Below are 27,500 nucleotides of genomic sequence, written 5' to 3' on the forward strand. Positions count from 1 at the left end.
GAAGTCCTCTTCGACACGTGAGTGCGTAGAGGAGCTTCAAGCCAGCCTTCATTTAAGGGCAAAAGCAAAATCTGTGTCTCGGTCTCGTCAAAACCCGTGGCTACATTATGCAAAAATTGATGGAAACGAATTCTATAGAAAAACAGAAAGAGTTTAAGAGATGGCAAGGTTCCGTAGTTTATGATGAGAGGAATGTTTATTCTGAGTATATGTATACTTTTTGATGTGTGTTTATGTGTTAGAGTTGAGTTGTGTGTCTTTATTCAGGGGTGGACTGAGTGCTCATGAACAGGCCTATAACACATTTGTTATTGTTCAGTTCTTCAAGGACACGGCCTCTATTCTGCCCAAAACCATGATTGGAGGACAATACTTAATTCTTAACCTTTTCATTTCCAAGTGTCCATCCAAATAGATTATATTTTTCTTGCGGCACTGACCCGTTTGCTCGTATTATATCCAATTCACATTGTTATGCATACCTTTTATTCTTGCTGTAATGGAAGATCCGAGGCCTGTCGCGTGTACTGCTGGAGGCAGAATGGAGCAGTGGCATAAGAAGGCCTTTAGGATAGTCACTCGATGTGAATACCTGGCGGAACCTTGGTGTATGTGGAGCTTATCTGGCAGAGAGATGCTTGACACTACTTCATGCGGTTTAGTTTAGCTTATAGAATTGTCGGTTATACACTGTGCTACAATAGACTCGGGTATCTCGACTTCGGACTTGTAATGTATGATGTTATTACATGTTATGTTTAACTTCCGGTGATCTATTGCTGCCAGGTATATGTGTGTCATTTGTAGTTCTGTTTTCTGAATTTTTGTTTGAACATGGATACCTCTTGTGTTCACCAAGGAGTAATTTAGTAGGTCCAATGTGACCTCTTGATTTCACCTTTCCTTGAATTTTTGTTTTTCCTCCAATACTATTAATATTAATTATATTATTGACAGCCAAGATACTAAAAGAAATAGAAAAAATTAAGAGAATCTTTCTAAAAATTAAGTGAGAGAGAGAGAAAAGAGGTGAGATAAACAGCATTTCAGGAACTTAACAGATGACCCCTGAGACTTGCTTCTGTCCTTTTCAGAGTGAGACCTCTGCGGCCAGCTGAATATCGGCACACCACTTACTCAAGAAGGTAATGATAGGATGAGTAGAAGTCGCTCTCTTAATTTGAGGATTTAGTGAAAATGCAAGTGGATATAATGATAAAGGTTAACATAGTTCCCTACAAACAGATCATGTGTTATTTATTTTGGTTAGATTTTTTTTCTCCTCCCCCCCCTTTATTTGTTTAGTTTCAATCCATTGTGTTGAAGGAGCACAGTTATGGATATGCAGAAAGACGAGACAGGTCAATTAGTTATACCTTGTGTTACATATTTTTCCTTCCGCTTCTCTTTTATTCTTTCCTTGTTCTTTCATTCATTCCTTTTCTCTATTTCTTTCTCTTTCTCTCTTTCTTTCACGCTCTCTCCTTTTCACCCTTGCTCTTTCTCTCACTTTTTCTATTTCCCTCTGTCTTTCCCTCCGACTGCATCCCTGTAACCATTATTTACACATTTTATTTACTTTTCTATATATATACACCAGTTAATGAAATTATGTATATTAGAGTAAGCTAATCAGTACAAAAACTTGTCTGTTTTGATTTGAAGAGAATCTGTACAATATCTGATTAATATTCATGGATTTGGTTTATAATTGGTAATCCAAAACTCAAAAATCATTTGAATGGGGAAAAAAAAAATAATGGATTAGGCAAGAAGGTAGGTAAAAATAGAAACTAGAAAAAAGAACATGCGATATTCTTTATTCTTCTTTATTTTACATCCTTATAATTTCTAGAAACAATCAACATACAATAATATAACTACTCTTACAGATGCTGTTTCTGGTAAGTTGAAATCTTAGCCTCCGGAAGGTGTAGACTAAGCAGCAAAATATAGCCCTTTTCCCTGTTACTAGTACAAAATATACAAAGGTTTATCAGGCGTGAATGAAAGCGTAAGAGTAAATGACGTGCACTTGTTTCATAGCGTGTGCCACATGTACATGTTTCTCTCTCTCTCTCTCTCTCTCTCTCTCTCTCTCTCTCTCTCTCTCTCTCTCTCTCTCTCTCTCTCTCTCTCTCTCTCTCTCTCTCTCTCTCTCTCTCTCTCTCTCTCTCTCTCTCTCTCTCTCCCTCCCTCCCTCCCTCCCTCCCTCCTCCCCTTCCCTTCCCCCCTCTTTTTCTCATTTACTCAGTTACATGCATCATATATGCAGACTTTTGTACATGCACAAACAGTCAGACATTTTCTCAGTTTCTCAACCAATCTTCTCATTCAAAGAAGTTCCCTCTTTTTCTCATCTTTATTTTATCTCACTCTCATCCTCTCTTGTATCTCCTAGCCTTTCACATGACTTTTGTTCTTCCCATTTCTGTTTTGATCCCTTTCTTTTCAATTCTTCAAGGACACTGTCTGGCTGAAGTATGGGAAAAATTGTGACTTTTGAACCAAAAGAGATAGCTGCCGTTTTGAATAGCCGTTAGGAGGAGTTGCCCCAAATAAAAATGAAATCGTGACCTCCCCCATAAGCCTAAACGTGCATAAAAACCCTGTTAACGTGTTGGATCCAATTGCGTTATGGAAATCGATGCCGAAAATACGGGCAGTGGGTTACGTATGTAGCCAACATACAGGATGTGCGGTGTGTAGGCCGGGCGGTGCGCAAACACCCGCAAGTGGTGACAGACAAGACTGTGCCTCCCTGTTGCTAAGTTATTTTGTGTAAAAAAAAAAAATCCAACCTCCATATTTGTCTTTTGATTTGCTTCATTCAGATAGTTATAACTTATTTTCCTTTCACAGACTCCATATCATCTCTTTGTGTAGTAAATAACTCAATGCAAGAAATAAATTATGGAATATTTGGTTATATTTGTCATGTCTTATTTATTTGTAATTTTCAATTTTCCATTAATACAACCGGTCACAGCTGCCAGGAATACAGTGTGTAGCAAGGAAATGGCATCCTCCCTGGAGCCAGTTCTCCTCCCACTACGGCACACGCACTTTACATTTCACATTCGTTTATCGATTGGAATAATGCTAAAGCCCCCTTCTAATGCCAAAGGAGTTTAATTCCACAACCAAGAGGTTTTGCACTCGTGGCAAGTCTTTTCCGCCACCCTAGCCATTGCTCATGACGGCAAGTTCACGTCACCTAGCTCACAACCAGTTTGTCTGATGCCTCCAGCCCACAAGCTAGATTTTTCTTTGACAGGACGGTAATGCCATAATAAGGCAATTTTTGAATTTTTGTAATTTTTTAAAAACAGTGCAGCAATCAGTGCATAAAAACTGTAATGATATGATGTCACATGACTGCTGAATCATGATATTCCAATGGAAATGAGCATTAAAAAAAAAAAAAAAAAAAATGTATATACAGATGGTCCTCTTAGATATGGAGAATAAATGTAGTTGAATGGAAGGCTAGCAAGACTGTGCTTCAGTTGTTTTGTTGTCAATTACATTTTATTTTTGTATCGGGAAAAAGTCGCGCGTTTACTTTTATTTGTATATAATATTCTTTGATGAAATTTGATTATCTCTACATATATATATAAAATATATATATATGCATATATAGTATTCATTATATGTATATATATATTCAAAAGGTGACATTTCGTTTACCATGGCTGAAAAGGGCTTTATTTTGTCTGGAATTAAAGGCATGTTCACAAGATTAATTAACTATTCTATTCCCAGGAGGTTGCCATGTGGCCAGCCATGCCCAATTGCCCATCTTATATGATGTGGCTGTGCCCCCAAAGCCTGTCAGCCGTCAAGGACGGCAGGGAAGGGTTGGCCCCACAGTGGTGTGGCAAGTGTTACCCCCCATAGCTGTGTGCCTGAAGGGACACCTGAGGTGGTGGAACCTAGGGTGGTTGCCTGGCTTGGGGCTCACTTGGGTTACCTGATACATGGCCTACTATCTTCCCAGCTCATCCCAAACACGGCCCTCTTCTCACCAACTTCTCTCAGGGAACACAGCATCTCAGGGCTACATGGGGAGAGAGATCCAGCCACCTGCATCCTACACCACAACCTTCCCCTTACTGCCAATGGCTTCACATCTTGGTTCACCAGGAGACGGCTGCTCCCAAGTATGGTGCATTTCCTCAGCACCTAGGCTTGGCAGATCCACTTGGCCTCCAGGCTTGGCAGTGCAGCGTGGCAGATCATTGTTCTCCAGGGTTAGCAGATCATCTTGGACTCCAAGCTTGTCATTTCTCCTTGGTCTCTAGGCTTAGCAGATTGCTTAGGCCTCCAGGCTTGACAGATCACCTTGTTCTCCAGTCCTGGACCATCAGTATGGTCTCCCAACTGTCTCTGCCTTCAGACTTGGCAGGCTGCCTGGCCTGTATGTTGGGTAGACCATAATAGCCTACAGGTGTGACCATCTTCGTCTTCATGCTGTGATGACTGAAGGTAATCAGAATCTTCAAGTATCGGGAGCTACAACTACCATCAAGGAAAGAGTGAACTTAACTAGTCTCAGCTGATCAGATTTTAATTAAAATTTCGAAGTGAAGACTTAATGAAAGTTGTCTTTTTATCAAGAATTCAATTGTTTATAGAGTCAAGATAGACAAAAGAAAACAAACATTGCACAGTGAAGTACTACGAGGCATTGGATCTGTTAGGTCCTATTGCCCCTTTCCCGTGCAGATAAAGACAACACCTGAGCATTGCTGACCAAGTTTAATGCATCACAAGTCCTGCACTCAGGTGTCCACATTGTCCTACATGCTTCCAGGATGCCAAATGACTGAAGTTTGGTACTGCACTTAGATGAAATGTTCATGAAGACCATGGTAATAGTGAATGAATTAAAACTTTCTACTGAATTCTGATGCTTTTCATACCACTTGTGGCTCTAAGAAAACCTGGCCTGTGTTATGGTATGGGAAGTAGCTAAGCATTGTCACATCTACTGCCACTTCACATGTTTTTCCTGTTGTGGCGGGGAAGAAATGCTCAGGAATTCTAAAAAAAGGTATTTTAGATTGAGCAAGATCTAGAAATACCTTTGGAAAGTTGAAACCCAGCATGATACAGTAACAATAACTGTATAGTGCTTCATTGTTCCATGGTTATGATAAAGAGGGTGGAGAAAGCTGGAAGACATGTAGGATGTACCTGATTTGGCTTGCACTCAAGAAACATGTTGCCGCTGATCATCTCGGATGCAATGCGATTTTAGGCAGTACTGAGCGGTGGCTCTCGTCAACAACTGCAAGAGGTACCCCATCTGAGCTTCAGGTGTAAGTGATTATTCATCTGCTGTGATCCAAGTTTCTTTGCCAAAGCCTGTAAAATATATTAATTTGCCACGCCTGCTTTTGCAGTTGGTCTGAATTGCTCACGTTGTAGAAAAAAAAAAATGATCTGCCCAAAGAGTTGTAACCTTTGGGATCCAGAAAACCAGAAAGTGAGTGTTGTAGGCATGTTTAGCTGTGTAGAGCACTGTCAGGATTTATCGTCAGTGATAATTAGAAGCGGTGACCTCTCCAACAGGCCGTCCATCATCTTTGTCGCTAGACTCGAATAATCTTTGTCTGCTTCTTTTTTTTTTCACGTTTCTTCTTCTATTTTGAAAATAAGTTATTGATTTTATTCTGAGTTATTATTTGGCTGTTAATTTTTAGTTTGTTTATTTAGTAGTATTTCTTTTTGATGCTGCACCCTTACTTTCTTATGAACCATTATGTAGTAAATTATTTTTTTGTAGTAAGGAATAAGGCCATCAGTTCAGGGGAAATGTAATTAGATTATTATGGTTCAAGAATTTAAAAGGTTGAACTTCAATATGTCTTTGATACACACACACTCACACTCACACTCACGCACACACGCTCACACACAGAATTAGTGTATATATGTATATATGGACAGTTTTTAAGATCTGGGGCATTGATATGTTTGAATTACATGCCAGATGATAAAACTAAGATGTAGTTCATAAGTATAGACTACATTACCTATATGCCCCTATTAATGCAATTGCAAAAATATACAACTATACCTATTTATACATGCACATGCATGTGTGTTTTATAAATACACTGGTATTAACCAGTTGGATCTGGTTGCATCATGGAAATCATGGTACCAAAAATACGGGCAGTGGGTTATGTAAGTAGCCAACAGGCCGTGCGCTCACAAATACCCATGAGTGCTGACAAGACTGTGCGTCTTCTTTGCAAAGTTATTTTGTGTAAACTTTTTTAGCCTTTTTTGAGTGCACACTCCAAGGGGTTTGTGCACTCGTGGCGAGTCTTTTCCATCACCCTGGCCTTCGCTCATGATGGCAAGTTCACGTCACCCAGCCCACGGCCATTTTGCCCGATGACAGCATGTTCACGTCACCAGGCCCTTGATCCGGATTTTTCATGGCAAGACCATAACATCATCCAGATGATAGGATTTAGCACTGTACAACATTTTACAACCATGTTACATTACATCACTCTACACACCTAGTTGTCTGCACACTTTTGGACTTGCTTGATCCTTGAGTTTCCTATTCCCTCCCTCTCTCTCCCTCTTCCCCTCTGGCACTGGCCCTCCCTCTCCCTCTCCCTCCTCCCTCTCCCTCTCCCTCTCCCTCCTCCTCCCCCTCCCCCTCTCCCACTCCCCCTCTCTCTCCCTCCTCCCCTCCCCCACTCCCCCTCCCTCTCCCTCTCCCCCCTTCTCCCCCTCCCCCACTCCCCCTTCTCCCCTCCCCCACTTCCTCTCCCTCTCCCCCCTTCTCCCCCTCCCCCACTCCCCCTTCCTCTCCCTCTCCCCCCCTCTCCCCCTCCCCCACTCCCCCTTCCTCTCCCCCCTTCTCCCTCTCCCCCCTTCTCACCCTCCCCCATTCCCCCTTCCTCTCCCCCCGTCTCTCCCTCCCCCATTCCCCCTTCCTCTCCTCCCCCTCTCCCTCCTCCCCCTCTCCCTCCCTCCTCCCTCTCTCCCTCTCCCTCCCTCTTTCTCTCCCTCTCCCTCCCTCCTCTCCCTCTCCCTCTCCCTCTCCCTCATTCTCCCCCTTTCCCTCTCCCTCTCCCTCTTTCCCCCGCTCTCCCTCTCCCTCCTTCTCCCCCTCCCCCTCCACCCCTCCCTCTCCTTCCACCTCTCCCTCTCCCTCTCCCTCCTCCTCCCCCTCTCCCTCTCCCTCCTCCTCCCCCTCTCCTTCCTCCTCTCCCTCTCCCTCTCCCTCCTTCTCCCTCTCTTCCTCTCCCTCCTTCTCCCCCTCTCCCTCTCGCTCCTTCTCCACCTCCACCTCCCCCACTCCCCCACTCCTTCACATCCACCTCCCCCCCCCCCCCTCCACCTTCGCTTCCACCTCCCCCTCTCCCTCTTAAAACTCCTCCCTCACCCTCTCTCTCCCCTCCCTCTTCCTCTCTGTCCCTCTATCCCTCCTTTCTTCTTGATCTTGTTTCTGTCTCTCATGCACTTGCATGCTGTGAATGAAGTAATTCATAATGAGATTCATGCTCACAACACCCCCAAAAGTGGCAAGTTTAGAAATGCTCCCTCGGATTTGTGTGAAACTATTGTATTTGATAGATGTAAGAATTATATTGAGAGGTTTTATATTGTTTTTCCTTTTATCATTTAGCACCATTTTCTGCCAATGTATATAATATTTTGGAAGATTGTCTTATATATTGCTATATAAAAGAGATATCCCATGCAGATGCAGCCATCAGCTTTACATGAGATAATGAGGGAACACTAATTGGAGTCAGGATTATTCATGTTACAGAATATTAGATGCAGATTTTAGATGTGGAAACACATCCATTACATAGATTAAATTATTATTATTTGCACTGTGATGATTTACATTTTTTCAAAGGAAACATAAAGATCTAATCTTGCCACTGTGAACTTAAACATGAAAACATGTCATTACATTACACATTTATTGTGTGTGTGTGTGTTTGTGTTTGAATTGTGGAGGGCTACAGTTCAACACTTGACAGATATTGAACATTAGTTTGGTGCAGAATTAGCATTTTAGGAATTTGGCCTGTTGGTAGAGAGCCTTACAAACAATTAAAGTACGGTAATTAGGCATGGGGCAGTAAGAAAAACAAAAAACAAAACAAAAAAGGTTTAGATTTTCTTATGTAAAAGATTAATTTAAATGTTTTCTGGAAAAAAAAGACAAGGAAAGCAATGAAATCGGTTCAACAGGCCATGTAAGGTCTGTTTGATTGATAGTTAAGATTAGGGGGGGTGTTAGGGGATGTACCATTTGAACCATAGGATGAATAGGACTACATTTGAAACCCTCGCTCAGGCAGGATTGACACTTTGCTACCACATATTTAGAACAGATTGGAGAATAGCACGTCCAAGGATACTTGATAGTTTTATTAGTTTATTTTTTTCTATACAATTTTATTTTTTGAATTATTATATTGTAGAGCTAGGCTGAAGGTAGGAGAGGTATGAAGATCCCCTGACAAGTTTTTTTTATTATTATTATTATTATTGATATTTTGATTATATATTTTTTTCAATTGTATTGTTAGAGGCCAGATTTTGCTTTGACTTTTTCCCCTTGCTCCATTTTGTGAGCCAAATTTAAGAGCTCTTTTTTTACTTTGATAATTAAATAAAAAAAAGGTTTGTTGAGTGTTTTGTGAAGAGTAATTTTGTTAACCCTATTTTCAGCTTTTTCTATTTTATCTCTCCTTGTAGTTGTTCTGTTTATTTAGTTGACCTCTGTTCTCTTCCTGAGTCTCACAGCAGGAAATCTGTTGGTGGCAGGTGCACAGCAAGCAATGTTCAGTGTTATTGTATTATATATTTTGTGTTTTTATATTCGTCTGCTAAGAAGAGGAAAGTTCGGTGGAGTGATTTTTGGTATATTATATGAAAGTAAAATGCCATTCATTCGAAAGAAAGTGTGTATTTTGTATTCCTCTTTAGTGTGATGTGTGAAGTGATGGTGAGTGGTGATTGCTAATTTGGTCCACACTTAGTGATATGTTGCCCTACCTGCAACTGCTCCCAGCATCTGACGCCAGCTGGTAAAGTTCAGTGCACTTTCTGATGCCCTTAACAGGTGCTACAAAAGGATAAGTGCCTCAGGTGTCTGGGTCTGTGAGCCGGGGGTATCCGGGCTCCTCTTCGGCAGCACACCATCCAGCCCAGCCTGACCCCCTGAGGCAGTGTTGCATTGAGAGAGATCCCAGATTTCTGAAGCTTGAATCCAAGACAGACCGTCACCCTCCAACCAGACTGCATTCCCAACTGGCCCAGTTCTGATGCAACACCTGTTCCTTTCAGAGTGGCATGAGCTCTGCTCCCTCACTAATGTGTGTCAAGACCTGAGCTCTGCCACACACTTTCAGGATGTAAAGGAATCAGTCTCCAACTTGGGCAGGAGATTGCTTCTTCGTGGTCAGCATTAATATTCTAAAGATTCTGCCAAACTGAGGTAAGCATGCAAATGTTTTTCATATTGGTTAATTAGCTAAGTTCATAACTCAAAATCTTTTGAACCATGCTGAGTAAACAAGATTATATGTGGGGCATATAATGCAAAACCAACCCTAATTCTTTTGATAAATGAAACAAAAATTAAGGCTTTTCTGTAAAATGTAGAGCAAGATTCTACAAGTACCTGGTGTTAAGTATGATTATTTTGCAGGCATTGCAGCATACCATTTTGTTAGTGGAGGGTATTACATTTTTATAGATATAGATAGACAGGGAGATCAATTATTTGATTTGTTCTTGTTTACTTTGAAACTTGGGAATAGTTCAGCTTTGCTAAAAATGCATTTAAGGATTGGGTTAGAATGTTTTATCCACAAAAGCAAAAGGAGCAGTAAGACATTAAATTTAACAAAATTAATTCTCCAGTTTTCTACTTCGAGTAGATGGAAAGGATAATTTACATATATTAATAATGGTTAGAGGTATCTGCTTATTATCACTATGTTTAATGTTAGATTAGATTATATATGTAAATTCTATTTGATATAGTAAACAATTACTGCTCCATTGACAACTTGCAATTGTGATGGCGTAAGTGGACCAACATCCACTTACTAAATGCTTAGATGTTCGGATGATATTGGTCATCAACCAGACAGGTTTAGAAGGTTGACACATTTCAGTTAGTCTCTGCATTTCTGAAGATTGAAACATGTGAGAGACATGTCGTGCCTTATAAAGTATTCAACACTCATGACCTCTCTCTGTAAAGGATAGAAAAACAACAAATATTAATGACAGTATGTGCATGTGATGGCTTTATTGTTTGCATTATAAAATTTATAATATAGTGATTGACAGATGCCACTAACAGATATAGAAATGTGAATAGAAAATTAGTTATTTTTAAAAGGTTATGCTGGCAAAGTGCCTTATCTGCTGTAAAATATTTTTTTGAGTATCAGCATGGAATATGGTTTTTGTTAGAAGTATGCAGGATCCTTGAAATAACCTTATACATGGAACAAAAGTAAGTGTACATATGTAAAAGTTACAAATGTTCTCATCTCTTAATGAGTCTTGTTCTATATTTTCTTGTGTTTAGGTATGTTTTGTTTATAGCCACGCATTGTCTTTATTGGGTATGACTTTGTTCTCAACTCTTTTTAATTTCTTCCCCTGATGCTTTTTCATTCCAAAGTAATTACATTCTCTCTCCCTTTCTCCCTTTCTCCCTTTCTCCCTCTCTCCCTATCTCCCTATCTCCCTATCTCCCTATCTCCCTATCTCCCTCTCTCCCTATCTCTCTCTCTCTCTCTCTCTCTCTCTCTCTCTCTCTCTCTCTCTCTCTCTCTCTCTCTCTCTCTCTCTCTCTCTCTCTCTCTCTCTCCCTCTCTCCCTTTCCCCCTTTCCCCCTGTCTCCCTCTCCCCCTGTGTCCCTCTCCCCCTCTCTCCCTCTCCCTCTCCCTCTCTCTCTCTCCCTCCCTCTCTCCCTCTCTCCCTCCCTCTCTCCCTCCCTCCCTCTCTCCCTCCCTCCCTCCCTCCTCTCTCTCTCTCTCTCTCTCTCTCTCTCTCTCTCTCTCTCTCTCTCTCTCTCTCTCTCTCTCTCTCTCTCTCTCTCTCTCTCTCTCTCTCTCTCTCTCTCTCTCTCTCCCCCCCCCCTCTGTTACTCCCTCTATTCCCCCTCTCTCCCTCTTTCTTTCTTTCTTTGCTTGTTAGCTGAATTTATATATATATATATATATATATATATATATATATATATATATATATATATATATATATATATATATATATATATATATATAATGTCCATGAACTGCAACAGTAGCTTTCTCACTCTCCCCTAGTATTCTGTTTTGCAGATTTCTCCTAAAGCTTAATTTACCAAATGCATGGCTTGTTACTTCCAGTGTTTGTAGGCAAGTCTTCTTCTTATATTATGGAAGTCATCTATGCTTCATGGCCTTGCTGAGATATGAGGCTTTGGATAAGTTCCCGAAAAAATTAAAGGACAGTAATGAAGCCATTTGTCCTTAGCTGAGAAAAGTGTGCTTTCATTCCACAGGCCATTCTTTGTTTTCGGTTCATCTGGTTGTCATTGTTGTTGTTGTAGTCCCCCTCCCCCCCATTTTTCAATTGTTTATACACTATAGGTTGTTTCATAAAAGAGGTAATTTTCTCACGATTCACATAATCGAGAAGGTTCTTCCTCCTGCTCGTCCTAGTAAGGTCAGAAAGGATTGATAGTGGATTTGCTGGGGAAATAATTGTGAATGTTATGTAGTTGATGGTAAGACGGCTTTTAAAGTTAATCTCAGTAATCCCTTATAAAATGGTAATGCATTATGGAAACCAATGCATAGAATGTGGCCAAGTGCCTTACAATGATTGAAGTGGTATTTACCCTTGAAAATTTCCATTACATAACTTCTAAACATGATTGTGTTCTTGTTAATCTCTCATCATACTTAGATCTGTTTGTAGTATAGTATGACTATCCTTCTAAACTTGCATTTTTATTGATGTGCCTTCTTTTGTCTCTTTGTAGCATCTCTGCAATGTCTCCCACTTTCCTGATTTTTTTGTTACTGATGTGCCTTTTGACTCTTCTCAGCATTTCTACAATGTATGATTACACTTTCCTTGACCTCCTGTGTGCCACTTTGAATCAGATTTGCCCCTTTTCATGAATGTTCTTCATATTTTCTTCCCGTCTCTTGGTTGAATGGAGTTTGGGAATTGTTTCAGGGAGTTTCAAGAAGGAATTACAGATATTCTTCGATCTATAACAGTTATCTCTTTCAGCCACTTAGGTAAGCCTCCACTCCAGGATGTCTGAAAGATACAGCCGGCCCTGTACGCCTCCTGGTGCTCCCCCAGGACCCCGTAAGGCCTCTGTCCGTGGCCCCTCAGCCTCGGCCTCCACGTCCTCCTCCTCCTCCAAGCCCAAGAGTTACGATGATACTTATGATAAATACGATAAAGAGTATAAGACATCTTACCAGCCCAAGCCTTACTCGGATGACAAATATAAAGGAAATGACGTGAGAAAGATTAATGATAAGGTGCCAAATAAGCTAATTAGCAAAAATGACATATATGGTGATATTTACAAATCTAGAGATGTAAGTTACTCTAGTGAAAGATATGGAGAGAAATCTCTATACACCCAGAGATATTCAGAAAAAGGACGTTACCCAGAAAAGTGTCGAATAGAAACCAGTAGTCAGCAGTATAGTAGCAAATGTAGAAGTAGCAAATTCACAAATGATTATGATAGCTATCCGGAGAAAACAAGTAGATATCCCAAGCATGAGAGTGATGCGTACTATGGTGGGTCGGGGAGTTCATATGACAATTATAACTCATATGACAGCTATGGGGGTGATAGGCACAGAGCTGGTGGTTATGGTGCAGAGAAGTCTTTGGGTGCTGGAAGTTACAGTGGGGATAAGTATGGAGGAAGAGGAAGCCTAACAAGCTACGGGACGGACAAACTGGGCATCGGATACGGAGGGGACAAGCACAGCAGAGGTGATAGTAGTTATGGTGGGGACAAGCACAGAGGTGGTGGGAGTTACGCAAGTGACAAGGCTGCTGGCGGGAGCAGCCTGTCCTATGACCATAAAATAGGTGGAGGAACAAGAAGCAGACTCTATCCAGAAGAGGATCGGCAGCTGTATCGAGACTACAGCCCCATTAGGACCTTAAGGTTAGGAGAAGCTAAGTACTGAAAGGAAACATGAACTTTCTAGAGATTTTATATATGATAACTTTGAAAAGGTGTACTTGTTTGCAATTAACCCCATATCTAGTGGGATCAGAATAGAATTCTTGGCTGTAGTCAGTGTCTATAAAGTCAATTGATAAAAAAGAAAAAAAAAATGATAAATTGTCAAATCATATAGCATTTGCAGATATTGTAATTGTAGTATATAGAAGTACTCAAGAATTTCTTCAAATTTTATGAGGAGTCATTAGCAGTGACTTTGAGTAGATTAGAACTTTTTTGTAATAACCATAAATATTGGGAAAATGTATTGCAGGTCACCTCTCAGTGGTGGTGTCGGAGGAAGCTATGATGGTTACGACAGGTACTCTCCACCACCAAGGTCTCCAGATAGACAGTATCTCGATAGGTAAGTTCAGTACAACAGAGGTTATTTTATTTTAATATTCTGAAATAGAAATGAGAAGATTAAATAAAGTGTTTGCAGTTTAGCTTTAAAAGTTGATTTCAATACTATCCAGAAAGGTGTTTTCCTTGAGGGATTGTGGTAACATATAAAGAAGCATATGAAATATGAAAAGCAACTTATAAGTAAGATAAGCAAGCTTTCACATTCTCTTGCTGTAGATGTAGATAGATACCCAAACACGTTAGAAAACATTCTAAAATGATACTGATTTTCTAGGTATGTTATTGGGGATAGTGTGGTGTATGGTCCCCCAGGTCAGTACCCTCGAAACCTAGGTCAAGTGTCCCCTCACGGTCGACCACCCACACCCCCATCCCCGCAGCCCGTTTCATCAAGAGAGTACTCAAGATACTCAACAACTAGCCCTCGAAGTGAGTAGCAGGCATATGGAAGATTTGTCCAATTTTTCTGAGAGAGAGAATCCGTGGTTGATTCTGTGAAGCAAGGAAGAGCTTGGAAAGGAATTATGATCACAGTATCAGCAGTGTAGTTAGGAGTTGTATTTGAATTTAAGTATGCCATAAAACAAATTCTGTTGGCCTACATTTGAAGCAAGACTAGACTGTATGGAGGATTATAATTTGGATTTGCTCTTGGTTAATATTATCAAAGGATTGGTTAGGTTAATCCTCTCAAAGTAGGAACTGGATGCAGATTCTGGTAAAGGAATTATAAGAAAGCTTTCAGTGTGGAAGTGCCAAAGCGTAGATCAATATAACTAAACAGGATCCAGAATTGGAATTTAAAGAAAATGTGTACTTTGCTTCCTTTGGTGGACCTTAGTTCACCTCTTCATTATGTCCATTATTGTTGATTATACATAAATACCTTTTCTAACTAATCCACTATGCTTAGGGTATTGGTCAGGTGGAAGACGGAGCCCTCCATTGCCGTCAACAGGCCAGAGCCGCTACCGATCCCTGTCGCCACTACCCAGCACAACCCCTCCGCGACGGCCGCCATCACCGCCTGCAAGGAGACCACCCTCACCCCATAGTCCTTATCTTTCCACACATTGTAGGAGCAGAGAAAGAAGCTATGACCGCTCAAAAGACAGGTGCCTTGTACTGTACTCTTCTTGTATTGATGACAGGTGATTTTTCATAAGTAATGCTATCTGTAATAAATTTTTGTTGAGGGATTTTCTTTTTCTCTCACTCACTTGTTTCATTTAATCATATATTCCCCCCCCTTCCCAGATATGAGAGTAAAGGAAGAATTTCAAGTACAGCGAGAAGTCCCGTTAGAGAGAGCAGACCATTGTCTGATAGAAGAGGAAGTGAAAGAAGCAGAGCAGGCGAAAGAGAGAGGAGAAAAGAACCAGAAAGAAGGGTTAGCTCAAGAGAGAGAACCCACGACTCGGATTCTGTGAAGCGAGGGAGAGCGGTAGAAAGGAACTCCGACTGTAGAAGCAGCAGCGATGTTAGGAGTTGGACAAAGGATAACAATCACTCAGGAAGTAGTCAAAATCAAGAGAAAGACAGAGGTCGCAGTGATAGACGGTCACGCACTCCTCCAAGTCGCAGTGCTCGCCAGGAACTGTCAAAGGACAGAAGACGAGAAAGCAGCAGAGAACGTGACCGAAGTAGACGAATAGAAGATAGGCTTGGGCCGTCCCCTGCTAGCACAAGGAGGAGCCCAGTTTTGAGGGCTAGAGTTTCACGAAGAGCAACTTCCCCAAGAGATAAAAAGAGAAGCAGGTAATTACAGTTTGGCTTTTGACAAATTTTATAGATAAATAGTAGATACATAGATATATAGAGATAAATAGGCATGGATATAGATAGATGAATAGACATGTATATAGAAAGATAAATAGACATACATGTAAATCAATGAATAGATATAGATAGATATAAAAAGATGCAGATAGATATAGATATGAATAGATAGATATTGATAGATATAGATATATGAATTATATGCGACTGCTCTACACATATCTAATTTAGAGCTTCTGTTTCAGACGACCTGATGATCTCAGGCTCTGGATTGAATCTCGGAAGTCAGAGGGAAGTAAACGGCCACTGTCCCCAAGTAGGTCACGCCTCCTGGCCAAGCGACCTGCAAGATCAAGTGAAAGGTCATCAGTGGTGAAGAGGTCAAGGCTAGGTGATCCTAAGAAACGACTGGGGGGAGGAAAGGCCAGAAGGCGACCCTTGCCCATAAAGAAAAATAGGATTCTAAAGAGTAAGTTGATGTGATTATTTATTTACTGATTTATCTGTTCATTTATGTTTTTCAATGCCTCTCTCTCTCTCTCTCACCCCCCCCCCCTTAGATAATGGTAAATATTTTTCAACTTAGAAATTTTATTTACTTATCCCTTGTGGTCTCTTGCTAAGGTTATAGCACCTGTTTGTGATAACCTAATTGAGAATAATAATTGATTTGACTTTGTATAACCAGGTCACATCTAAGAACCAAAAAGAAAAAAAAAACAGAAATTCCGCTCGAGTTTCTAGAGACTTTTTGGGGTCCTAGAAATAAAGGGTTACATTCTGGTGTCAACATTTCAACTTGCATCACTGGACTTGAGAGTGATGCAGGGAATGCAGCCACAGAGATCAACTCCATTCTTGTTAGCAGTAATTGGAACTCCCTTATGATTGCAAGGTTTACGAAAGTGTAATGGTCTGTCGTAGCAAATCATTGAGAGTCTTATAGGCAGTGTAGCACTGATGGATGCTTTCATATGCAAAGTGTGCTGTAGTTCAAGAGTTCATTATTAACTCTGAGAATAGGGTAGAGCCTTATCTAGCAGGAGACGTTAGCTGCCATGCATTCCTGTTTCATGGCTTGGCTGGTTGGAGATAGGACTAGCATTGATCCCAGGCTTATAAGCCAAGGAAGCTGACCACATTTTTGATTGCCTAGGTGTGTGGTGAACTGATACCTCTAGTCAAGCAATATTCCTTTCGTATCAGTTCAGTTTTTCTAATCAGATATACACCTCGTGCAGGATTCTCATCCATGTGTTTCTCAGTAACATGAAGTGCTGTTGTCAACCAGTGGGCTGTTTTTTGTGTGGTTAGGTAGCACTCCTATGACTCGACTTGCAAAGAGCACACTAGGGATTGCAGCATATACTCTTCTTGTCCTAGGAACAACATAACAAAAAATTCAGTCAGTATATTAGGTACTTCAGAATGAATGCATATTTCTTTTAAAACAGCCTGAATATTCCACGCCATGCGCCTCGCCAAAGTTCTGGTTGTACAAACTCAGTTGATATGCTCTGCAGTTCTCAAACCTGATTTTCATAATCATTGCTCCAGATCTTTTGAACAGAAACAGTAATTGCTTCATTTTAATGAGGTCTTATGCAGTTGAAAGTCCCTTTCCTCACCTTTGTTTCTCTTGACTTTTATTTTGCCCAATAGAATATAGAAGATTGACGGCAAAAAGAGGCCCACGCAGTGCACCTGGAGGGAGCAAAACAACCAATAGATCTAACAAGGACAGTAGTAGTAATCGGGCAGATGGTGAGAACAATGATGAAGGTGATGAGGGAGAAACCGGCAATAGCAAGCCTGGAAGCACAGCCACAATTCGCAGGGTCATCAAGAAACCCAAGAATGTAAGCCATGTTAATCGCCTAGCACTGAAGCCACGTGTTATTAGAAAGCCAGCTCAGAAACTGCTCAGAGACCCAAAAGAAGCTGATAAGGAAAAGGTATGTTTTTTTGTTTTGTTTATTTTAAGGGTTATTTGAAGATGGTTATTACTTTTTGCAAGTTATGTTGCTGTAGCATAGAAATACTTTCTTTGAAGTGAGCTGTTAGCTGACCATGCATATTACACTAGATTATTTTCAATAACTTATTATATACAAATTTCTGCATTAATTTTGTTTATTACGAGTTACAGTTAACTTTGGTAAATTAGGATTCGGCAATAAGGAATGTTTTTTAAAATTTTATTACATGATTTTGTATAGTGGATAGTTTTTAGTCTGCTATCTATATGCTGGTTAAAATGCTTACTGTTATGTTACTATTATGTAGTAAGTCTCACTTAGATGAGCTCCTACCTGCACAGCCTGTATTATTGACCCAAGATTGATGCTTATTCATTGTTCCAGGTGAGTGTTAGAATGGGAAATCAGTATATGACAAATTCAAAATTAACATGCTTGTAAATGCAGGTAGTTTAAGTTATTTGGAAAGATTTCATTAGAGCCATCATTTTTAGAGAATCATTGGCTGCTCTTGCCTTATTTAAGAATAGAAACTCCCTGTTGATTCAGTCACGATTTTTTTTTTTTTTTTTATAACACTTCTATTCTGAACAGGGAAAATTAACAGGAAAAATGGATAACTTTGAATCCCATTGTCAAGGTCCAAGTGATTATCTGTTTCAACAGATTGGTTCTCCAGAGAGAGTATGTGCTCCTGTGCATATAAATAATAGCCTGGTATAGAAGGGGGAAAGATATTAGCAACTGTCTTGCTCAGAATGAATGTATAATGTAACTTTCTAGTTAACCCATAAGTTAGGTCCTATCATGTCATCGTAGACTACCCCTCACTTGAGTGAGCTAAGCCTGTGTGTGCTTGCTTAGCTGCTGTGTCTGAGGCCCTTAAAAGAAGGATTAAAGCTTCTTTGTAGCTTCATTACATAAACAATAGTTTCTGCTACAGCCAAGAGCATAGAGCAGGCGGACTCCATGCATACCCCAACATGTGGTTTAGTATGGTGCTGGGGGTTCCTATCATTAGTGGGCCAGTTGTAATTATGTTTGTAGGAATAACCTGAGAGCCAATAAGCAGTTCAGATTGTAAAACAATGTGGCAATAATGATGAGTTATGTTACACTGATCTATAAGGAATGGATGATCATAAAATGGCAACTGGATTTCTAAGTAATGTTTATATTATTTTTCTCTAATATTTCTTGTCTCATTGTATAGCAGTTTTATTATACATATGATTGTAACAGTGCTGAATTGGCTAAATTTGTGCAGGTTGGGCATCTTAACATTTATTAGGTACACAAATAAATTGTTTATTTTATTTATTGCTGCAAGTGTTTGTAATTATTTTATGAGTATTTTTTAGACCCTCTTACCATTTTTTTTTCTAAGCAACCAAAAGACCTTTTCCCATCTCTCTCTCCAGGATCCTCCAGCCTCGCAGTCAAACAAAGATGGGGGTTCACCACCTAAAGAAGAGAAGCCTACGAGCTCTGCCTCAGAATCTAACCGGAGACCTTCAAGAACATTTTGAGATACTTGAAGAGAATTTACTGGAGAATATTAGTGCAAAAATACTGTAATGTACTTCGGGAACTCCAGAACAATATGGATTGTTTCATGTGTTTGAAAAATTTGTGGCAATGCAAGTAATAGCTTGTAGTTAGAAAAGTGTTTCATAGATGAAAATATCTAAAGGAGTCAATTATATATATTTTTTTCATTCTTCATGTTGTTTTATAACAGGCATTTAGAGTAATCTTATTTTCTGTGGATTGAATTATTGAGAGGAATCGTTGTTGTTTCATTATAGCTGATTTGAAGTATTTTTTATGGATAAATTCTATTTGACAATATTTTCTTTTGATAGGCCATTATATGATGTGTTATATGCAGTTTCTTGCAACTGATAGAATTGGAATATGTCAAAACTGTAAAGAAAACTACAAGCTCTGCTAATGTTTTCTCAATGTGACAGTTCAGTGCTGTGAACTGGTTTAAAGATTGCTCATTGTTAAGAGCAGTCACTCTGTTGATGTAGATAGTAGCAAGTAAGTCTGGAGATGTTTATATTCTCAGAGTTATTAGAGTGTGCCTTTTGTCACTTTCTGACAAAACATGTTACTAGATTTTAAAATTTATTTTGCAATAATTTCTTTTGACATTGTCTTCAGTTGATGTGCGTAATTGCTATGCATAGTGATTTTTTGTACATGCCTGCCTTCTTGGACATGTAACCTTCTGTTCTGTTTTCCTTTTATTTCTTTTTTGCAACATGAAAAAAATGTGAGCGTAGGTATTTATTTGATGATTTCAGAGTGCAGTTATCTAATTTCACCCTCTCTCTCTTCAGAGGTTATGTTTACTGATTTTACTCAGACTAAGGATGTGCTTCTGTAACAATAAACAGTGATAAACCAATCTAATTGCTGTTTTATAATTAAAAGGTAACCCATATTTAATACATTCAGTCTTCAAGGAATTCTGTTTTGTATCCTCTTGCCAGTCTTCTTAATAATGTATGGTTGGGACCAGCTTTCAGAAAAATTAAATGACTTGGACACAGGTAAAAGAGCTATTAAAAAAGGAGTAGTTATCAAAATGGTTCTCAAAAATATAAGTTTTTGACTCTACAAGCACCCAATGTATCACTTAAACCATGGTGAAGATGGTTAGTAGGATAATTGAGAATAGTGCAATACTTCAAGAACGAATATTTACCTGTTCTATACAAGTAAGACTTAGCATCATAAATTATAGTATGGAGGAGGAGCAACCTTAGCATTCACTTTGCATAAAAGGTAATTAGCTAAAAGGTAAAATTGTCAACTTCACTTTCATTAAAATATTCTTGGAAGTGGTTGAGTGCTTATCGTCCATATCAATTCATGTACAGTCCTTTTCTTATATTCATGTTCTCATTTATGAATGTGAGGAAAAATTCCTGCAATTTCATTGGAAAGGGCACTACATAATATACATATATTTTTTAAAAATTTGATGTTGATAATTTAATATCAGGTTTCAAGTTTATAAATTTTAGGTTTTGTGAACCACAGGGTTGTACTAGTCTTGTACATACAAGGATAAGAGAAAAACTTCGTCTATATAACATATATAATTGTCATTGGAGTATAAACCCTATTACATTTGTTTTTTGCAACAGGAGAGTAATTGGATTCTTTTTTGTAGCGGAAGAATGAAAGTTACGCTGCGGCTTGATTTGTCTGACAAATCTCCTTATCAGCCTTTTTGAGAGTGACCCAAAGATTCAGTTGTTTTGCGCGGATTTTGGACCAAATAACATGGTCACTCAAGGCCAGCATGGTTGCAGCAGTCTGTGCAGCTCCCTCTGGATAAAGGACCGTCCCACAACCCATGCCTGAAAAGGGGTAAAGATATTTGCTGAAGGTAGAGAATAAAATTGAAACATTTTTATTTTGTTTAAATATATTACTTGGCACTGTACATACTGAAATCAATGTCAATAATAAAAACAGGAAAGCAGGGAGATGGAAACCGTTACAGTACAAATATTATGGGAAGAATGAGATTAGGTAGGAATAGATTTGCCAGTGAGGTCAGTCACAATGTACGAGCTTGGGACTTGGATGTAGCTATTACAAGGTGTGGACGATCGGAACGGCCGCGAAAGGGAACTTGCTACTTGTTTATGGAGACATGATTGGAAAGGGAGGGTAACGTCAGAGCAAGGGGCTGTAGGGAGAACCACAAAGTATCGATCACAATTAGCTGGGCTAGAGTACTCAAATGGTTTTGTAAAGGTGGAATCAGTAGGACGAGGGGAATTCTATAGAGTGGAGTGATTCAGTACTGTGGGGAGGACGACAATAAGGATGAGCAGTAATACAGGAGACAATGAAGACTGTGCAGGGTTGTTGTGAGTATTCTGAAGGTTGAATAATGATCTGGGTGGATGCTTCAGAATGGATAGAGCTGTCAGTAACTACCCAGGGTAGTAGTAGCAGCGTTCGGAGCCGTGACCAAAGGAGAGGCCCGTTTGGGAAACCAGAGACGGTAAATTTAGATAGCGGCATTCACCAAGCAGTATAAGGGTATAAAATCTTCATTACTGGATAATGCGAGTACAATTAATGCTGCTAAGAGAAATGGAAACGGTCTATCCCTAAGGGCCCTCATAAGGGACAAGGGGTAGGCGATTAACAGAGGGAATACCATAGCCATGGCTCCTCATGGCCGTTCATAACACAAAGCCAACCTTTCATCCTTTGAGCACGGTTCTTACACCATGGGAAGTTGACATAAGAGATTAAATAGAAGGAAAGGAAAAGGGGGAGAAAAAACACTATGCAAAATTAGTTGAAGCTAATCAATAATCGTATATAAATAACAAAATGACTATATAATAGTCAAAATTTCATCTTAAAATAGATCTATACAACTAAAATGTTACTAAGCGCTCAGTAATCATTCGAACAATCCATAAGCCCCTATTTTGAACTTCATAACCTCCTATGCAACTCAGCATTAAAAACAAGTAATTTAAGCATTTTCTAACGACCAGGGCCTCCTCTCAAATACATTCATTCGTCACATTTCTATATCCTCCTTTACATGCATACGTGTAACAGGGTCCATGTTACAGTAATCAGTTTAGCGAGACTTCCTCTACATTTTCACTTACCTGACGGAAGGTTAAGGGACGACCATACATCTCTGGAGAGTTCCTCTGGCTTGAGGGGCGGGCAATTGATGACAGGTGCGCAGGTGTTAGCACAGGTAACTGGGCCCAGACCATTACTACGACCCGCAACAGCTACGAACACCAGTGGGATTCCAAGACCCTCGTACTGTAATTAATAATGTCAGTGTCATATCGAATACTGAAGTTTATTTGCATATTTGCAGAGTCTTTCATTGTTATTTCTTCATTTTTACATTTACATTTCACTTACCTGTGCAATAATGGCGAGGCTTTCCTCTGTGCCCTTGTGAGCAGAGGTCACACGGAGTTGGCAAGGGACACCCAGTTTCTTGCAGTGGTCTCGAATCTTTTCACAGTGTGGCGCATCAGATTTGGAGCCCATCAACACGACAACCTATTGTTAATACCGAATTTATGAAAAATGAATGCGTGATAATTGCAACATTTTGATAACTCGAGAACAAAAATCGTTTTTACACAATATGGCCAAAATGACAAACCTCATCTTCTGGTCTCTATACAAATGAACGCTTGCTTACCAAGCCTTTTGGTTTTGGTATAAAGTCATCAAGCTTATCCGCAACCCACTGGAAGTTCCTCTTCACCTGATCAAGAGCCGCTTCAGTAACACTTTCTAGATTACGGTAAACCTGTAAGGAAGGTATTTATCGGTAATGGAACGAAATCACGCCTATTAGTTTCTTTAGAGTCACGGCACAGACACGTAAAAAGTAATGCCCAAAATATGACAATACACTACCTGCTTGTCCTTCATCAGCCTCTTGTCACCAGAAGGCCAAAGTCTCCACGAATCGGAGTCGATGGTGTCCGACACGAGAATTTCTTCTGCAAGATGGAACAAAAAACACCCATGAATCCACTTCCCCTCATTTTTTCTTGCCATTAATCCACATCTCGAATAATGTGACAGATTATCACTATCAGAAAACTAGGTAATTTCGTCCCAGTTCTCCAAATATCCTCAAAAGCAAGAACTTACTGGTTTCAGCGTCAATGCCAAACTCAATCTTCATATCGATAAGGGCACAGTCCAGCGCTGCCCACGCCCGCTCGAGCACCTCAAACACGGTCACGGTGGTTCTCGCCATGATGTCATACTCGTGGCGACCGATGACCACGCCCCCAATATCCAGCTTGGCGTCGATGACCTGCTCCTCGCTCCACTGAGGGTCATGGTTAGCATCGTCCTGAAAGAGAGAAACCGTTCAATTTGACATAACCATTTATTCTGGAGAGAGAAAATTACATCACCATTCATTCTGGAAAGAGAAAAAATACTCTGGAAAGAGAAAAATAAAGTTGAATTTGACAAACGTCTATTACATATCTGATACATAAATCTTATGAAGATCACATCTAAGAAAAGTTTCTCTTCAACACAATCCTCCTCTCTAGTTATTATCACAGGGGACGTGCTATAACCTTGAAGAAAGTCTCCATCTTGGGCGGCGTGAAGCGGTAACCCTCGGCGACCCCCGGATGTCGCCGCAGGAAGGACCCCGTGGCGACTCTCCGTGTGACCCACTCCAGGGGGATCATGTGGCATTTGCGGGACAAGTAGGTCTTCTCGGTTAGCGTCTTCACCCATGAGGTCTTGATCCCTGTGAAATGTGATAGACGAACTTAAATCATACAAATTTCTCTACGAAAACAATAACTATAATAAACGTTGTATGCATTCCTTGTGCACAGGCATACTCTTCAAATATATGAGTTAACAGGAGTTGCACTTACATATATGAAAGACGAACACAAACTCCAAACCTAAATAAGCAACGTGTACACACATATACATCACAGGACACCATACTCACAAGACACATACACCTCATCCACACACACACACACATCCATCAATCTATCCATTTATATATCCATACATGAATACAAACATGTCAATAGATAAGCATACATACATACATACATACACACGCACACAGACGTGCACACACACCACACCAACCCACTCACACACCCGTGGAAACATACGTATATATACACAATATATATGCTATGCATCTGTTTTTACGTGGCAAAATGCACACGCCAAACTGGTGATGACTGACTGAATGCAATCTATCTAATACTGTTGTACTTCAATTAATTATTACTAACCTGCCAATAATAAAATAGCCAAACATTCCTTCACTCAATAAAAGAGACGTACTACAAAAAAATTCCCCGATTTCCTGTCTACACAATGCATTCTCAGCAAATCCTGCTTTATATATCTGGTGCTTCCTTGCTCGCTTCAATGAGGCCTGCATGTGGAACCGTATAGTTTCAATTACGTAAGTGAAGACACTTCCGTCAATGGTTAAAAAGCAAAATAAATCTGCTAGTCATCAAAGGTCACGAAGCACTATAGAAAGGTGTAGTTACAAAAAGGATAAAAGTGTGTGTGTGTGGGGGGGGGATGCTGATGATTAAATGTATGGCATTAAAAGGGGAAAGAGTACTGGGTGAGTAAATGGGCCAAAGCAGCGATTAACAAAAGGACATTTAGATCAAATGGAGGAAAAAGTGGCATTTCAACAAGGGTGTCCATGGTGGGTATGCCAGGGATTAGTAACAGATGAAGGGGTTATAGGCGGTATGGTTAGAGGACGGTTTCAGAAGAAATGCCAGGAGGGGGAGGATCCAGGGAAGGACACTTGTTACAAAAGGGAGTCATCAACATGCATATCCAGCGGTAGGAATAACAGGGAAGGATGGGGGGAGGGGAGAGCTGCAAATGAAGCAAGGGGGACGGGGTGTCTTGGGAGGGAGGGGTGTAGGGGGAACATAAGTATGAGGGGGATGGTTGTCGGCAGTTACTTTGAGTGAGAGGGAATAGGGGCAGAGGGACTGGAGGATAGATGAGGGACAGATATATTATTTTGGGTCATGACCAGATAGTTTGAATGTCCTGAAGGGTTTCTGAAAGGTGGTCGGCTGGGGAGGTCAGAGAAACAATGGTTTTATTAGGAGGAGAGAAGAGGGTAGAGACGCTTTAAGGGCAGGAGGAGGAGGTAGATGTAGAAAAGGATGTGGTAGGAGAAAATGGGGCAGAACGTTTAGATTGTCTGATACAGCGGTCAGATCGGGGAGATGAAAGGGTAGGCACTGGAGAAGTAGAGACTGGAGTGTCTGGACGTAGAATGGCAAATGAATTTGATAAGAGGGCGAAGGGGTAGAAGTGGGTAGGAGGAAGACATCCTGGGGGAGATGTAGAGACATCTTGGCGAGAAGGAGGAGGGGCAGAGCGAAGGACAGCCCTGGAGTAGATTGCAAGAGAAAGACCTTCTCGACGTGCCTCCTGCTTAGCTTAGCGGAAGGTCAGGCCAAGTTGTCTGAGAAGTTGTAGGTAGGGCAGCCCTATAAAATACATTATGGGGGGCACCGCAATTGGCACACGTGCATGATTGCCTTAGGGTAGTAAAAAATTAAAACGACTGGTGTTGGGAGGGAGAAAGGAATGCTTTCTGAATGTTGCGTAATGACCTGGGTGGGTGACTTGGAAAGGACTGATCTGACAAAGTATCTAGGAGGATGAAGTAGTACTAGTGTTTAAGTCGTGGTCAAAGGACAGCCAGGAGTCGGGAATCGGAAAAATTAATAAGCCTGTAGTCTGTGGGGGGGGGGGATCACTGACCCCTCAGGGTCCCACTGAGGGGTAAGGGCTAGATAACTAAACGGGGGAATATTGTGCCCATGGCTCCCCCCCGAGGCCTTTCTGGACTGACCCAAAGTCTGCATTTTTATCCTGTCTACGCGGCTCTCACATCTAAGAAAGTGGTTAGAAGAAGGGACCTGAGAAGAGAAGAAAATGAAAAGAGGGAGAAGAAAAGACCTTGCAAAATTAGTGTTGGCGAGGGCCGAGGTCCAAGATGGGGTAGATCCCCAACATTAGGCCTCAGTCTCCGTTTCCTGAGGGTCCCACGGCATGGGATAGGGGACACTTCATTTATTAAAAGTTATCAAAAAGGGGCGGTTAATACAGGAGCCGTATGACACTTTGTGCGTCGCTCTCGGCAACTTACACGGAAACTTTCCATATACCCAATAATACTATACTTTAAATTCCAGATACACACCAAACTAGCAAATACACCAGGCTCACACACACCAACAGACACACCACACACAAACACCATTACCCTAAATACCATACATACACATACTCAAAAAAACATACCCATAATACCTTCCCTACCCTTATACTCACCTGCCTCGTTCAAAAAAGTGAAGACCTTCCCGTTGGTGGCGTTGGAGATGGCGGCCTTTCCCTCGAGGTCATGTGCCCGAGCCCCGTCCCCGGCCGTTATGCGGTCCTTGTTCACCACAACCACGTGGGCGCCGTCTCCCTGGGCCTCATGCACGGCCTTGGTCTTGCCTTCAATTATCAGCGCTCCCTGTGCGATCTCTGGGGTAGGGTGAGAGGGGGAGAGAGGGAGGTGGTCAGCTGTGGTTGTGGGTGGTTGGTGTGGGGCGTCGAAGTGGTGGTTTTCAGTGGGAAACGTTTGTTTAGGGGTGTGGCGGCTGGTTTCGCGTATCGGAGGTTGGGTAAGTACCGTTTTGTGTTGAAATTAGGGATTATTAAGCGTAAATTGGACTTCTATTCAGGTTTTTAATTACTTAAATTGGTTTATTTAACGTGTCATCTAATATTTAATACCACTTACCGCATACAGTAACTAAGGTAGATATAACCATCACTAGGTTAACTTGGTATTAGTCCAGTCGCATAATTCATTCATTAACAATTTCATTAATGGACCTAATTTCTGGCCATTAAACGTAAAATTTTCCTTCTAATTCAAGGCTGTGTGGAACTAAAACTATTCCGTTAAAAACTAAATCCTAAACACGAAAAACTTCCTAAGAACAACAGAAGGATAAAACCATCATTCAACTCCTACCCACCGTATTAAAACATGATGCCCACTACTGTAATGGTATCAACATCTCTCAAACCCATATCCATCGTATCAAGGCATGACAGAACCCATACCCATCGTATTAAGGCATGACAGAACCTATACCCATCGTAATAAGGCATGATAGAACCTATACCATCACAGTAAGGCATGGCACAACCCATACCCATCGTATTAAGGCATGACAGAACCCATATCCATCGTATTAAGGCATGACACAACCCATTCCCATCGTATTAAGGCATGACAACCCATATCCATCGTATTAAGGCATGACACAACCCATATCCATCGTATTAAGGCATGACAGAACCTATACCATCACAGTAAGGCATGACACAACCCATACCCATCGTATTAAGGCATGACACAACCCATTCCCATCGTATTAAGGCATGACACAACCCATTCCCATCGTATTAAGGCATGACACAACCCATACCCATCATAGTTTGAGCATAACATGACTCACACCCAT

The 27,500-nt window shown here is 40.7% G+C and overlaps 2 protein-coding genes across 11 annotated transcripts in view; one reads left to right on the forward strand and one right to left on the reverse strand.

Moving 5' to 3' along the window:
- LOC113816210 (serine/arginine repetitive matrix protein 2) overlaps positions 1 to 19,816 on the forward strand; it is a 20,130-nt gene extending 314 nt beyond the window's left edge. For 3 of the 10 annotated variants that reach the window (XM_070141192.1, XM_070141195.1, XM_070141198.1), the window contains exons 2-11: positions 1,095 to 1,145; positions 9,346 to 9,496; positions 12,307 to 13,213; positions 13,548 to 13,640; positions 13,917 to 14,071; positions 14,556 to 14,757; positions 14,900 to 15,400; positions 15,667 to 15,890; positions 17,084 to 17,376; positions 18,822 to 19,816. In XM_070141192.1, the coding sequence (XP_069997293.1) occupies positions 12,333 to 13,213; positions 13,548 to 13,640; positions 13,917 to 14,071; positions 14,556 to 14,757; positions 14,900 to 15,400; positions 15,667 to 15,890; positions 17,084 to 17,376; positions 18,822 to 18,929 (2,457 nt within the window). In that variant the 5' untranslated portion in view covers positions 1,095 to 1,145; positions 9,346 to 9,496; positions 12,307 to 12,332 and the 3' untranslated portion in view covers positions 18,930 to 19,816. Of the gene's footprint in view, positions 1 to 1,094; positions 1,146 to 3,768; positions 5,328 to 7,409; positions 9,497 to 12,306; positions 13,214 to 13,547; positions 13,641 to 13,916; positions 14,072 to 14,555; positions 14,758 to 14,899; positions 15,401 to 15,666; positions 15,891 to 17,083; positions 17,377 to 18,821 lie in introns of those variants that run through there. The other 7 variants (XM_070141201.1, XM_070141200.1, XM_070141199.1 and 4 more) reach the window with 6 other exon arrangements.
- Positions 19,817 to 20,498: 682 nt separating this feature from the next.
- Positions 20,499 to 27,500, reverse strand: part of Paics (PAICS bifunctional enzyme) — a 7,323-nt gene continuing 321 nt past the window's right edge. Inside the window, exons 2-9 of the mRNA XM_027370525.2 lie at positions 26,311 to 26,508; positions 23,526 to 23,704; positions 23,083 to 23,290; positions 22,843 to 22,928; positions 22,622 to 22,732; positions 22,333 to 22,476; positions 22,062 to 22,227; positions 20,499 to 20,777 (exon numbers count right to left, since the gene is read on the reverse strand). Of these exons, the coding sequence (XP_027226326.2) occupies positions 20,602 to 20,777; positions 22,062 to 22,227; positions 22,333 to 22,476; positions 22,622 to 22,732; positions 22,843 to 22,928; positions 23,083 to 23,290; positions 23,526 to 23,704; positions 26,311 to 26,508 (1,268 nt within the window). The 3' untranslated portion in view covers positions 20,499 to 20,601. The remainder of the gene's footprint in view (positions 20,778 to 22,061; positions 22,228 to 22,332; positions 22,477 to 22,621; positions 22,733 to 22,842; positions 22,929 to 23,082; positions 23,291 to 23,525; positions 23,705 to 26,310; positions 26,509 to 27,500) is intronic.

Source organism: Penaeus vannamei, chromosome 27 (genome assembly GCF_042767895.1).
Source record: "Penaeus vannamei isolate JL-2024 chromosome 27, ASM4276789v1, whole genome shotgun sequence".
In the NCBI taxonomy this organism is placed as follows: Eukaryota; Metazoa; Arthropoda; class Malacostraca; order Decapoda; family Penaeidae; genus Penaeus; species Penaeus vannamei.